At 40.1% G+C, this 15242-nt stretch overlaps 2 protein-coding genes across 5 annotated transcripts in view; one reads left to right on the plus strand and one right to left on the minus strand.

Annotated features, from left to right (window-relative positions):
* Positions 1-94: 94 nt before the first annotated feature.
* Positions 95-7182, minus strand: ap3s2 (adaptor related protein complex 3 subunit sigma 2). Its single transcript, XM_046407793.1, has 6 exons — positions 6970-7182; positions 6189-6280; positions 5385-5496; positions 4240-4311; positions 2177-2284; positions 95-1142 (listed from the first exon to the last, which is right to left on the minus strand). Exons 1-6 carry the CDS (start codon positions 7036-7038, stop codon positions 1017-1019), a joined length of 579 nt encoding a protein of 192 aa, XP_046263749.1. The 5' UTR covers positions 7039-7182; the 3' UTR covers positions 95-1016.
* A 4944-nt stretch (positions 7183-12126) lies between these two features.
* Positions 12127-15242, plus strand: part of LOC124069108 (insulin-like growth factor 1 receptor) — a 39864-nt gene continuing 36748 nt past the window's right edge. For 2 of the 4 annotated variants that reach the window (XM_046407925.1, XM_046408183.1), the window contains exon 1: positions 12127-13065. In XM_046407925.1, coding sequence (XP_046263881.1) covers positions 12975-13065 — 91 coding nt within the window. In that variant the 5' untranslated portion in view covers positions 12127-12974. The remainder of the gene's footprint in view (positions 13066-15242) is intronic. The other 2 variants (XM_046408007.1, XM_046408092.1) reach the window with 2 other exon arrangements.

Consider the following 15242-nt stretch of genomic DNA (forward strand, 5'->3'; position numbering starts at 1 on the left):
ATGATTGTGGCTGAGCACAGCTTACCTGCTGATACATAAGAAAAACTCAAGGTTGCTTTTCCTGAATTGCTGCACAAAAAAAGCACAACCACAGTGATTTTTAATCTATTTAATTTACCTCAGCAAGGACTTTCTTTGACTTACATTTGCCTTCCTTGAGAGGCTTGACAAGACACCAACACACTTTTACAAACACTTGAAGGTACAAAAAGGTTAAAGTTAGGCTGCTGCCCATAAGAACAGATGTTGGCAAGATACTATCACAGCACATTAAAACTTGGCTAGAACTAAACAGCTTTTACATTTGCTGTACTGGACATATTCTGCACCAAGAAGAACAACAATATTATTATTCATGAATTAAAAGGTTGTCAGAGACACAATATATTACAGACGAGGAAAAATAAACTGTGACCAGAGCCGAGCAGAGTCTAATCCCAGTCTGTATGAACACACACTTGGCAGAGGAGATAAAGATGTGTTTGAGTAATTATAGGCCAATACAGACCAAGGGACCTTATTACAGTGAAACGTGTTGAGTCCAAAAGCTCACTCTAGACAGGGAATGTTGTCAAACCCTGGATGGGACAATCACTGATGAATGACATGACTTGTTAGAGTTGTGCAGGAAAATAAGAGCTGGGCCAACACAGTTCATTTTTCTTCTGAAAAGAGTAGGAAATCAGCTGGAGAAATAAAAAGAAAATAAACACAGAAAGAATAGCAGAAAATACATACATATCAATATTAATCTTGATGCTTTAGAGAATCAAACTTTACATTATTGTGCAAATCCTTCAACTGGAGTCAGCTGTAAATTGTATACAGTAGAACTCAAAAAAATAATCCACAGCTTATCTCCCATTCATTCAAAGATTGTGGTGGGAGAATAAGCTGCTGGGGTTCCATAATGCATATAGAAAACAGTTTTGCCCATATTAACAACAGAGCTGGGTGGAGGGGAACTGGATCAGTAGTACGTCAGCCTCGCAGAGCGAGCTCGGCTGGAATGCAGCTCAGAATGGGGAGAGGCTCGGCACTTTGATATTGATGTCTCCGATGTTGATGTTGCGGGGAATCTCGGGCAGGTTCATGTTCTTCACGGCAGAGACAGCGCGAGCAGGGGCCGCCGACAGACCACCCTACAAAAAGAAAACAACGCAGAAAACACCTTTAAAATAACCGTGCGTGGAAGTCTTATATCACTATAGCATCTTATTATTAACATAGGTTTGTCTATGCCTACAGTTATTGTTTTATGAAATGAGACATTTTAAAGTCACACTGTTTTTGCACGTTATTCCTGACTAGATGGTTCCTCCTGTTTGAAGTTTTTATGCTAGGTTACACAGCCCCTGGCTGTAGAGAGTGGTATGAATCCTGCCATCAAAGGTCATCAAACAGTGAGTTAGCCTCACAGAATTTTCATTTTACTTCATTCAATCAGTCTGACACTGTGTTCCTGTAGAGGGCTGTTAATTTGTTTTGCCCTAACCAGTCAGACGTGAGTGACCCATCTGTCTCGCAGTCAACATTTAAAATTGATGTGGAAATTGTGACAAGCGCTAAGAGCAGTTAACTTAAGGAGTTAACACAGTCAGGTTACCAGACCTCGGTAGCCAGCCTCTAATCTCTTGCTAGCAGCTTGAGGGTACATTAGCCACAACAAGCATAGCACGCGCAAAATTGTGCTGTAACTATCGGCAGGTTATGTTGTGTGTAATGTAGGTGCCAAGTTTTGACAAAGAGGAAGAATGAGTGGAATGAAAAAGACGATATCTTTTAAAGCATCCATCATGAATGTTTCAGAAGACTACAATGCTGCATCGATGGAGTACTCTTTGGAGTTTTGTTAGTTCTATAGGTTAAAATACTTCAAAACTGTTTCAGTCTCATTAATGTTTGTTTTTATTTGTGTAGACAGCTGATTTCCCATTCTGATGTTTAGAGATGGATGCCCTGTCAAATAAACGTTAAAATTTCAAGTCTGCTTTTAATAGTTAATGGTTACCAGTGTAACTTCCTGCGAAGCAAAAGCGACACATCTATCTAAAAACTTATGTACGCATTGGAAAAAAACTATTTGCAATAATGGTATATTTATACAAGTTGCAGTCTATGGGCTAAGCTCTGCAGAAACACTGGCATGGTCCTTTAATGTGGCCAACAGACTGACCTCTGACTTCTCCATCCGGTTCTGCACTTCAACCTGGGCCACAATCTCATTCATGTTGGTCTCCAGCACCATGCCTCCCATCACCACCTCCTGCAAGATGTAATGGACCTGCAGACAGACATATCAGAACACAGCGACAGTCTGTACACCACCGTATGTGTCAATTCAGTTCAACTGCATGCAGGCCTCTTTGCATTGACTTAACGTTTAGAACGAACTACCACATGTACCAGGAAACTGTTAATGATGTCTAATAGAAAATTAGATCATAGGAATTGGGTTAATAAAAACTGGGTTGCATGACATTACAAACTGCCTGCTCCAAAATGGAACCAGATGTAACTGCTTGAAGCCTTGAGAAGTTTTGGGAGGTATTTTATGGCCCCGTCTCATCTAGCAACTGTGTTTCTTAATACCAAATGACACAGAAGAGATGAGAGAGGTACAAAATGTAACGTTAGACACACCGATCCTGCCTGAAACGCAGCTCCCATGGCTCACTAAACAAGAGTTTCAATTTCTCTTTCAACTTTAGATTTGGAAATTCCTGTGGGCAGAAAATATTTGGGGGAATATGAGACCCTCTTCTAGTGTGGACCTACTTAAGGTTAAGGATGAAACTGAAGAAATCATTTCTGGCACAACTTTGGATTGGCAACATGTACTTTTCCATAAAGCTGCATTCCAAAATTTTCTCTTTGCAAAAACAATTGGACCGTATCAGTAACAGCTGCATGAAGTGACATGACAGAACGAAATTACAAGAGCCCGAAGTCTGTCCTTTATTGATCTGCATGTTGGTGACAGACTAGTAATTTTAAATCTGCTTCAAAATTCTGCATATGTGTAAAAAATTCTAACTTCATAGTGGTATGCAGGATAGTTTTGTCCTGCTAGAGGAGCAAAGGGTTTTCTCTCTAGTAGTTTCTTCTTGGAGCATTCCTCAGGCCAAGCCCCACTGCACCACATGACATCAATTTCCTGCTGGGAAAATTTAATCAAGATGGCTGTAGATGTGTCTGATTAGTATCCAGCAACACTTCTAGCTAAGTTCCAGGGGAAAAAAAGAGGCCTTGTTGCAGGCTGAACAATACAAAGGAGCCTGCATGGAGTTTCAGTGTAAATTTTAAAAAATCCACCACTGAAGAGAATTTTTAGAGGAACAATCAGAGCTGCAAAATCTCACTTTCAAGATCTACTGTACTTCATACAGAAGAGAAGCCTAGTTTGATAGACATTATTAGTTAAAAATACTGGACCTACACACCAAATACAAGCGACCCAGTTACAGGAATGCAGATGTTCCTGAAAAGCAGATGGCTAAAAGGAAAAGACCCACACACATGAGCGTACTGAACATTACCCCCGGGACCTCGTCTCTCTGCAGCTCATTCATAAGCACAAGAATCCCCCGCATTCTAGGGCTTTTTATTGAATATGAAATAAAAAAAATTGTAACAAACTGCATTTTTGAAGTTAGCGCACGTATGGTTAAGATAAAAGAATAAAAATGAGGTTGTTCTCAACATCTTAAGGGGAACATAACAGACTGGGTGTGCAAAGGCCTTAATGTTCCCACTGTTTTACAGATACTGGTTATCTCAGACTACATTTTTCAAGGTACAGCATTGTGCCAAGCGTGAATGTGGCCAGCTGAGGTGGAGGTGGACTGTATGCACATGCACACATATGAAGAGGAGAATGAACCAATTTGCTTTCAATGGATTATTACCTGATCAATTTACTTGCATAAAACTGGGCAGAGAAAACGCTGAAATTATATAGTTGACCTCATTTAACCCCCTGCTACAGGATTAAAGCCAGCACTGTCTTGAATTGTTTTTCATGTGAAGTCAACACGACCGCAAATTAACATGACACGCAAGAGCTGCTGTTCAGCAAGCTGTTAAAAAGGGGTTGTTGTGACACTGCAGATGGGTTGAGCAGGTCATGCTGTGATGCTCTATGTATAAGTCAAAGCTACCCCAAGAACTGCGTGAAAAAAAAAAAACTTGACGAAGATCCTTGTACAAAAAAAAAAATCTCCTCCAATCCACACTCACCTTGTCCATGTGGAATATGAGGTCCAGTTCACAGACATTTTCAAAGCATTTATCCAACGTTTCCACGAATACCTGCAATAAAGAGAATTTGAACTGTCAAATGTCTCATTTCTCAAATAAACAACAAAATAAACAACTTATATTTGAGGGCAGAAACACATGGATTTTTATTATCATTAATTCATACAGTCCTTATAAGTGAGCTGAATAGGTAAAGATGGCCAGACAGGCCTGCACGAAGCCAGTGGTTGCTTCAGTAATTCATGCTTCATACATATTAAAAAACAAAAACAAACAAAAAAAAAAAACTACAGAAATGGCTGCAGGTTCAAGATTAAGTGACATTAAGGCATGTAGGTCAGGGCATGTAGTTTGTATCAGCACAAACATTTATGCTTCATGTCGATGAGACCATTTATTGAAATTAATACTACTTTTGTGTCATGTGTTGTTTAGTCAACGTGATAGCAAGAAACAAGAGTGTAGAGGAGACATTTAAAGCAACTGAAACTTTGATCTTTAACCCTCAGTAGGTGCTTGTTTGTCTTTCATTCCACCTGCGATAATTCTCCTTTTATGAGACTCACTGATGTCTGTGACGAGTGAAGGACTGAGCATATTGACTCACTTTCTCCACATCCCAAAACTGATGATGCTTAACTTTAGGGCACAAATTGTTTTATATTAGCATGAATTATGTCTCTCAGGTGGTGCCACACATACAACCTAATGTTCCCACAGACACAATTGAAATACGAAGGCAGATTTCAGCTTTAGCTGATAAAAAGAAGAGTGTATCAGCACTTGATAACTTAATAGAGCTGTCTGTACAGTTTGTATCTGTGATGTTCCTTATTTACATTTTATTAGTTCATGACTGTCATATCCAGAAAGATTTCCTCTGAGTTCAACAAGTTTCACTTCTTAAATCATCAGCATTATGTCTCCCACAGTTAATCAGATACAGTATAATAAGTTCAATAGCACAAGGCAGAGACAAAATTTCTTCCGTTCAGACTGACTTTGTAAGCAAACTGAGGGGGAAGTGCAAAAACCGCAGATGTGACATGGGAAATGCAAACAGAACAAGGTGTGATTCTGAATCAAATAAATATGTAAAGCAGCTGAATAAAACAGAAGCTGACCTGGATCAAGTCCAGAATGCCAAGCTCGCTCTCAGAAGAGTCCACACAGAAGACAAAGTAGAGGGTCGCGTAGTGCCGGTAAATCAGTTTGTAGTCAGAGCCACCAATGAGACTGTGAGAAGAAAAACAAAATGCTTCATTATAGGACAATTCAGGTCCAGCTTTGTGCTGCTGTGTTTAATTGTGCTGACAGGAGCGAAACAAATAAATACATGCTATACAACTGAAAGTTGGGTTTGGGTGTGTAAGTTGAGCTGCCACGACAAGTGAATTTCCCCACTGCGGGGTCAATAAAGTTCATCTTATTTTATCTTAGTCGACTGGAGAAATGACAGAGGTGACTGAGACCGCTTCTACTTTTGTGGGCTTGTCTCCACCTAGCGGTTAAAGTCATGCTACTGCATCTGCAGTCAACTGCTGATAAGTAGCTTTCTGCCAGGGGAAGCTGCTGCAGTCACATCAAACCAAACTGAGACAACCCATAAACGTGGCAAAGTATTTACAGTAGTCAGTCTTTAGAATGACACATCAAAAATCCACAGTACAGCTCTGCCTTTACGTTTCTGCTAACATCATCTTAAAAATCTCTAAAGTATTTAATCTCATGTTGCTCATCTGCCACACTAAGGTAGAAATCACAACACAACCAAATCAAGGTAACTTCTCACACTTTTTCTGACAAGAGTGCACCACTTACCACTAACAAACTGACCTGAGAGTTTTTTCCAAATGTAAATGTATTGATAAATGCTTATTCACTGGTCAAAGTGTGATTTTTATACAGAGGCAAACTGCAGTACTTGCCTCCCACCCTCCAAGAAGTTGCAGACGTTATCATCTCTTTTCGATACCAAATGGAAAGTCTCCCGAATGATCTGCTGCTGCATGTCCTCCGCCTGCAAGAAAACACAGGACACACAGTCTACCAAGTGCTAGCCATTCTGCTGCATTCTACTACATGTAGTCTGTGTTGGGCTAACAAACACACTCTTCAGGGACCCAACTATTATTTAATTGTAATGTAACTGTGTCTACTTAAGCAAAAGTTAATGAAGGCAAGTGTATATTAATGAGCCCTGGTGTCCACAGTCACTTCTTTGTTCTTTCTGGAAGACGCAGACCAATTTTACTTTTAGCTATGAGTAATAGCTACAACATATTTATACCAAGCATAAATGTTAGATGTTTTCTATTTGCAAATCGATATCTAATGTTTAATTCCGTTCGTTTTATACTGCTTAGTAAATTCATAAATTGAGTTGTATAGAGGTATGTTTAGCTGAAAGGAAGGGAACTGAAGCTAAAAGCTGCCTAGATAAGCTATGTAGATTGCTCTCCTAACATTAAATAATCACTAGTTATTATCAGCTAACGCTGTTTCTAAGTTGTAACTTGGCCACTGACAGAACACTTTAGACAACACACACAGGTCACGATCTTGTTAACTTAACATTTGTGGTAGGGATGATTGTCCACCCGATGACTAAAACGAATCTAACATTTAGCGACCGCTAGCTAAATTTCAGTGAAGTCAGGAACTGGAAAAAGCTAATGTTATGAAACGCAACCCCTCAAAAGTACTTACAAAATACTGATAGAATCTGATCAGCCGCGGTTTTCCGTGGTTGTTAAATATCAAGATGGCTTTAATCATTTCTATTCTTTAGATTTATCAAATACCAATACAAAATATATATTAAAATATTTAGATTTTGACTATTTAGATGACGTTAGCTAGAGTGCTTCAAGGCCTCTAAGCTGCCGGATGGCTTAATTGGTTACATCCGGTTGTGTCTCCACTTTAAGCCGCCGACCCCAAACAGCGCCAGAGTTTTGTTCCGAGCAGGTCATTGAGTTTGTTTACATGCGCAGTAGTGTCCTGCTGATGATCAGTACCCTGAGTACTCCCACAGGAGCCAAGACATAAACACCTTATCCAGGCCCTTGAACATTCCCTTTTTTTCACCGAGATGGTGAGAAATCAAGACACGACAGCGCACGCAGATACTGGATCCTGGATACTGGCTTCTCCTGTTCTATGTCACGGGTCCCCAAACTTTTTTGCTAACTAGAATTACAACCTCCCTTGGGTGACTGATTTCCCGAGCAAAGAAATTTTTTCTTTGAAGTTATCAAAAATAATTAAGAATTAGAGATCCTACATATTTAGAAAGCATTTTACTTAAGAAAAATAAAACAGTATGAACAATTATTATTATTGTTGTTGTTATAAATTTTGGCCCTACTGTGGACAGCCCTGTACTAAATAAATGTTATGGGCTATCCCAATTAAGATCAAAACCAGGATGAGGTTCAAAGCTGCTATAGTGTCCTAATTCACATGTAAAGACATTAAACTCTGAGAAAATCAATTTAGACATGATGTTTTGAATAAAATGACTTAAATGTAAACATGAATTTACAGTATAAGTAGTGGCTTACATTCACTCAAATTATCACCATACAACATATACAGTAAATGAGCTGCAGTGTCCTTGAATCTTATGAACACAAACGGAATTGTACTTTGTATGTCCCCTAATTTTCAAAGCACAAAGACATGACACGATTTTAGACATTAGAAACCATAAAATAAAATGTAAAAGTGGTGAAGCTCGTAATTATGTGCAGTACTAAAAAGCCAATATCCCATGTGTCAACACTGATGAGGGTTTACACTGTTTCTCTTTTCCTGTGTCCCATATGACATAAGGGGTTCTGAGACTTTTTCCCATTATAATACATTACATTACATAACGTTGCACTCTTTGAAACCAACGCACCAGCAGCTGAGGCACTACATAATTACTGGACCCTTTGTACCTTTGTCAGCAGCTTCACACTGAAATCTCAAAGCAGCGATGTCACACCAGCTACACATTTCTTTGTTGTGAACTACAGTAGCTCACAGCAGAACCTGATCAAAAGCAAAATTATGTAATGTAGCCGCAAAAGGTCTCAAAAATCAATATAAAAGTGGCAAAGACAGGAAAATATTGGGCAAAATGAACAGCAGTTATACGCAGACCCTCACCAACACTGAGGTTTGTTTTATTTTTTCTCAACTACATTATAAACTACAGCCTAAAAAATTGTTTAGCTGACTTAATAACTAAAAACTCAAAAAATAAATAAAAAAACATCATGAACATCTTCACCAAACTGACACCTATTTACAGTAAAATGATTGCATTGTAAAACATTATTATTTTTCTTAGCTTTGTAATATTTCTCTGCGAGCGTCAGAGTTTCCATCAGTGAAAGGCAGACTTATACCATGGCTCATCATAGCCTGCTGCTCCTCCAACAAAAACATCAATTACAATGTAACTGATAATTTAGCATAATCATTCATTTAAAAACCACATGTTGTCAAGTTGATAGTTACAGTATTCTGTTAAAATGGACTATAGCTTATGATGCTATAATGAATGTAATAACAACATATTAGACCTCCATACTTAGTCAGGGTCATGGGGTTCATCGGGGAGCTGGGCAGGGAAACAATATGGAGAGGCAAACAGTGATGCTTTTTCGTCTGTCCCACGCAAGAACTCTTGCCAGTTCACCTCACCCGTATGTCTTTGGTATGTGGGATGAAATTCACACAAACTCCACAATGGTAAGACCAGACCAGCTCATAAATCTCAGACTGTGTATATGAGGCAATGGTGCTGACCATCTACCCCCAACACAAAAACATCGCGTACAATTTGGCCATTCGTCTAAAAGCAATAAGCCTTTTTCAGTCAAGACATGTTGAGGTGTCACAGCAGAAAAATCGCAAGTGTAGATAATAAAAGTAATGACGACTGAATCCAGTGTAGCTGCTTCATTTTGACAGTGTGCATGCAGCATGCGGGGTCGTTGCTCACTGGCACACCTTTCATGTTATTATTGACACCTGTGCTTTTCCTGCTATGATAAGGTAAATGCTGGAAGGCACAGCCAGAAAGTAGGAAAGTGTAAGTATGCTAAGTAAACTGGTTTGAGAAGTAAAACAAAGGTTATTACTTTTTCTTCTAAAGGAGAATTTACCAAGACAACTATACGCAGAATTTTGAGTGTATATGCCGTATGTTGTACTGGTGGATCCCAAAGTTCATGTGTGTGTTTGTAAGTAATTGTGTGAGTACTATTTGCCGGCAGTAAATTTGTAAAGCAAATAATTTCTGAACACAATAAATCCTGATTTGCTTTTGCATACATTTGAGTAAGAGAAGATACTAAAGACTTTTCTAAGGACCGAATACTGTGTTGTCATGATAGACCACAGACAGCTCTGTCACCCTTTACCTGTCAGATGAGGGTTCATCAGACAAAGCTGACTGCTCTGTCTGTCTCATGTCAGTCTAGCTGGGATTTCCTGAGCCACAGCTCCACCACTAAACCAGGCCAGCCGACATCCTGTATTGTGATCAGACACAGCAACATCAAAATGTCAGACCACATTTCCTGTTCTGATTTCATATCCATTAATTCACTGTTCTACGTTTTTCATCATTAGTGCCGCAGAGCCACCCGGGCCGTTGTCTGCATATCATCTATTATTTCCCCTCTAAATTCCCTTCCTCCTGCATGAGCACAGTGGAAAACAAACAGACGCTCATTAGCATGTGTGACCCGTTGGTGGTAAACAGGCTTATTTCCACATGAGTGCAGTGCGAGAATGGATTCCACCGGGACAGTCGAGGTAGGTGGGCCTGCCGGCTGCCTTCATGGGGACTTTAATAGGGACTTAACAAATGCAAGTGGACAGGCACAACATTCTCTGGCACAGGGAGGTCATGTTGGTACAGTGAGCACTTGTTAGAGGGTGACTCACTGTATTTTGGACTCTTGGGTGGCCACTGATATTCACTTCATTTTTAATGTGAATTTTTTCTCTCGGTGCTAATTGTTGGATTGTGACGGATGCCGAGTGCTGTCTGCCAGAGCTGAGGTAATGTGTGGCATTCAGATAATGCCTTTGTGCTTCACTCTGTGAAGTGGTGAAAGCAGCCTGTAATTACAGGGATAATCAAAACTGTCAGGGGCTCTTCTATGGATGGTTTTGTTTACTGTCTACTTCTCTCACAGCATCACAAGCTGCTGGCCTTCCACCTCCTCAGTCTGGGCCTCAGCCATCAAAAAATCACTGCAGCAGTACCTGTCCATGTCTCAAAGTAAAAGTCAGTGACATGAGTGGTTTTAAAATCCCCTCATATGAGAGGAGCAGCCTTAACTGTTCTGTCTCCCTATATATTCAGCTCACAAGGCCGCAGTATGATTTTATTTTCCTTGTTAGTTTTTGTTTTTGGAACTCAGTAGGTCATACAAGGCCAAGGGTAAAAGCAATCCCTCTTTAGCTTTATAGGTCGGACAAAGTATTAACACTGTGAGGATTACTGGATCCATAACCACCACGTCTCCAATAATAACAACAGGCAGGGAAAAATTACCTTTAAAACCATGTCTTTACAAGGAGTACATTAATAGTTCCAGTTATTGTTAGTAAATTAATAGTTTTAGATTTTACCCCTGCCTCTTCACTTTCATTTTGCTGTAGAATGGAAGTCTGCAGTTAGTTCTACTCCCCTTAAGATGGCAGCATTTCGGTATCTTTTCAGAGGGAACCAGAATCCAGTGTTGTTGTATGAGTTGGTTTGCACCACATGACATGACTGCAAAATTTCCCAAAATGTTCACTGCTTATCCTGTAAAAATCACCCACATATTCCATATCATATGCTATATAGATGTTTTATTTGAGTGATCACTTTTTGAACTGTATCTTGATTTTTATGATACAATATTATAAGGGCTCATAGGAATGATGTGATATTTTTATTTGTTTGTTGGACTATAATATGAATTCTGAATTCCGTAGACTGCCACAAAGATAAATAGCATTATATGATATAATAATGTGAAAACAATTATGTTCAAACATTGTTATCTAGATAACAATAAGCCAGACATACTTCAGACGCTTGTAGGTTAATGAATATACGGTAGTCAGTGACATAAAAACGCAAGTGATATTTGTAGGCTACATTTAATGAGAGGCCTAAAACACCAGACAGGTCTACATATAACGGCACACCTGTGATTGCGTAGACTAATTAAGAATGTACCGGTAATTACAGGTGGCGCAGACAGACACGATCTTTGTATAGGCGGCCTTCAGCTGTGTAATCGTGAGAAGCAAAACAACCCTGATCCTGGATCAGCAACCCGGATTTCCTTCACACCGCGTCATAAATGGAGTTGCTACGGCGGTGATCAGAGAGGAGAAGGAAAAACTGAGGTCTCACTCTGTCAGATTTTTGATTATGGTGATGGTGTGGACCGTTGACAGATATAAAATGTTTTGGACCTTTACGAATACGTACAGAAACCAACGCTTTTGTTAAACTGTAAAGAACTCATATTTATTGGCTACTGATAGATTATTAATAACGGTCCACATTATGCTCTGCCTCGGCGTCTTGTGTGAATGTACATGAAAGAAGGTATTGTTAAACAACTCTGTGCTGCAAGTCAGAAGGGTGTAAAGCATTTAGACGTGGCATATAAGTTCACAGTTTATTTTGCCATATTGTTAACACATGGGGATAAAACTGACCCTCTTGTGGTAAGTACCAGTCACTATGGTAACTGCTCTGCTATGGTGGCTAAACTGCAGTAAGAGCGACGCCCCCTCTCACAGACTGGGAGGCGGGGCAGAAGCTCGAGTGATTCATCTTTTGAAACAGAGACGATCTCTTCGCACGGCGCCGTGTTTATAGTGAACACGGCAGACTGCAGACTGATCGGAGGAGACTGTATGTACCTGTACATTAATCTGCCTACCTACGCTACTTGTTAAGCTATCTGTCGATCTAAGGCATTAAATAACCAAAGGACTTGAACTGCCCCGGAACAGTAAGATCAAATATCCCGCTTTCTTTTGATATGAAAGTGAATTACAGCTACCACAACAACGCGGTGTGTGTGTGCATGATGAGCGGCTGAGGAGGAGGAGGAGGAGAAGGAGGCTGCTGTGGTCTGAAACCAGGTTTTATACTGGATATTTCGGAACCAGCGTCGTGTCGTTCACTCACGGAGACTTTGTATCGATTTAATGTGTTATCGTATATCCTCTACGGCCTCTTGCCATCCCAGTTTTAAGGGGGGGTTGACCCGTTTTCTGCCTCCCGAGGATCCTCCGGCAGCGGGACGTTGAACGTTTTTTCCTTCAGATATGGAGTGTGAAGATGCGGATTACAGAGGAATTCCCCCGGCTAGTTTAGCACCACTGGTTTCATTACACACATCATTGCGGTGTTGATTTTGGGAGCAATAAGAATTGAAACTATGATTGCATATTTTCTGTCTAGAGGAAAAAATCGGTGATTTTGGAGCACGATTGGACTCCCATTAGGAAACGTGAGAAAGCTATCCGGCTAGCCTGTATGTAGTAGCTATTAGCTCCATTAGCCGGCTAACAGCTAAAAGGTGCTGGCTGAAGATTAAAAACCTTTTTAATAATTCTGACCAGGTTTTGCCCAGGTTTCCTCCTCTCGGCATATTTATTTACAGGATTTGGGAGGATTTACTCATCCAGGAATGAGGTCTCGAATTGAAAGCAGCCGCTTGACCTTGTTTTGGGGTCTGATGCTGGGTCTGTCGTCCTGCCTCCGGCCCGCCACCGCAGAGAGTAAGTAATGCTACTCCACAACACTACACACGGTAAACACTGTTGTTACGATGCTGCAGCACACGTCGTTTACAGTGAAGCTTCAGCTGGAGTGAGAACACGTTTTGCTTTATACATTGTATTCATTGTAAAATAGAGACAATGGTGTTTTCTTGGTAATTTACATATTGCAATTTTGAATTTATGACGAAAATACCTGAATGACAAGTGTATTGTTTATGCAGAACAGGTAATGTGGTATACCACAATGTGGTGTTGTGGGCACAGAATAATACAAGATATGATTTCACATTAAGCCTACTGTAAGGACTGTGAATTGCACAGTGTAATATTTTATGTAGGAAATGTAAGTTTATATTTGTGGGGGAAGAAATATGTTGTGTTAGTAGAACAAATGAGTGTGTTTTACTTGATTTTGGTTATTGCTGTGATATAGATTGCAGCTAGTTAAGCTGTAATATCGTAAATTAGCTTTAAAACAAGCCACAGAAATGAGTGTGTGTGTGTTGGTAAATACATTACCATGACTCAGCCATCGGAGAGAGTCAGTCAAGCTATATATACACAGCATTGTCATCTCTGAGTCACAATGTGGTGAATTTAGAATCAACAAAAAGTGGAAGGTATCTGTGATCGCAACAGAAAACCGCTAACAGAAATAGGATTTCTGAAAAAAGAAAAGGGAGGTTATTGAGTTTAGCTGTGCTTGTCTTCCTCGACATCCAAAAATGTGATATATTATTTTCATGCTGAGAAAAAGTACTGCAAATTGTGTGCGAACTCAAGTCAGTTGTCGCTGCATGGACCAGGAACCTTGACAAATCAGCTTTGTGTATGCTATAATTGATTAGACATTTCCACACTCAAATAGACAGACAGTATTTACTATTTAATTGTTGTAGGTTTCTGAGGAGACAACTTAGCGTAAACAAAACTTTTACTGTCACTTTTAGACATTCTTCTGTGTACAGGTGTTGCTCATGAAAGTCTGTAAACTTGAATAACACTCTCTTAAAACCGACTGAAATCACAGCATTGAATTCTGTTTGTCTAATGGTTTTACTGTGCTTGTCTCTGGACGCAGTCGTTTATTCTACTGTACTTATCAAACTCGGGAGTACCTTGACCTTGGAAATATTTTCGTGGGTACCAGACTGCTGCTGCAGTTGATCAAACACAGCAACATCTTCCCATCAGGGAATGGATGAAAACCACAGAAGGGCTGAAGTTATAGATCATATTCCATTGTAATCTGTAAAGGTGATTACACTTCTTTGAAATTTTGACTGAACTTGCAGAAACACCAGTTGATATATGGCTTACTGCAAGGTATGAGACTTCCTAGAGAGTAACTACTGTATGGCAGTATATTGAAGCTCCTAGCTTTGGTCAGCTTGTAAACCTTCAAGTTTAATGAATGTAAAGCTTCTGTATTTATTCAGAATTTCTTTTTATGTGTTAGCATCTGAAAATTTTCCATGTCTCCAGTTATACTGTAAACTAGGTTTCCTGATTCATCCCATTCATTATGACATGTTGGGGAGGGGTGGGGTGGGGGCTTGAACCAGGGTCTGGGTTTTTAAATAGAACAAGCCAAAGTACATTCGCAAGCAAAACAGACTAAGTTCTGTTGATTGGAAAGAGTGAGGAGCTTGTGAACTGTGTGTCATGGGGTTTACTGTTAGCCCCAGTGGTCACAGGACAAACCTGGGAGCAGCAGAGAGGTTCTTCCATCGAAATCCTACAGTTATTCTCAGTCCGGTGTGGAGCTGTCTAAAGGTGCCTTGTGTGGCTAAACTCTGAGCATTCCTGCTGGTTTACTGTATCAGTTTGGACTAAAGGGCAGCTGGAAGGTTTGGGTTAACCAGGTTCAGCTCTTGTGCTGCAGACACCACCTCAGGTGAACCAGACCAGTTTTATCTGTCATGAATGATCTTTTGCTAGAGCTTCCCAGCACATTTCTTCTCACCTTGCCTCTCATGTGGAAAAGTATTTGAGTACGTCTGCCCCCTCGGGCAGGCTGTCACTAACAGGACGGAACTGAGGAGTAAACATACTTGCTGCAGTTTAGTGGCAGTGTGTGAAGTACCAGCTTAGAGGGCGTATTGCCTCCAATTTCTTGTCTTATGGGGCTTCTAGTGGATTTCCTCTGATTGTCTGTGGATAGTCTGGCTGCT

This window comes from Scatophagus argus, chromosome 1 (genome assembly GCF_020382885.2).
Source record: "Scatophagus argus isolate fScaArg1 chromosome 1, fScaArg1.pri, whole genome shotgun sequence".
Lineage (NCBI taxonomy): Eukaryota > Metazoa > Chordata > Actinopteri > Scatophagidae > Scatophagus > Scatophagus argus.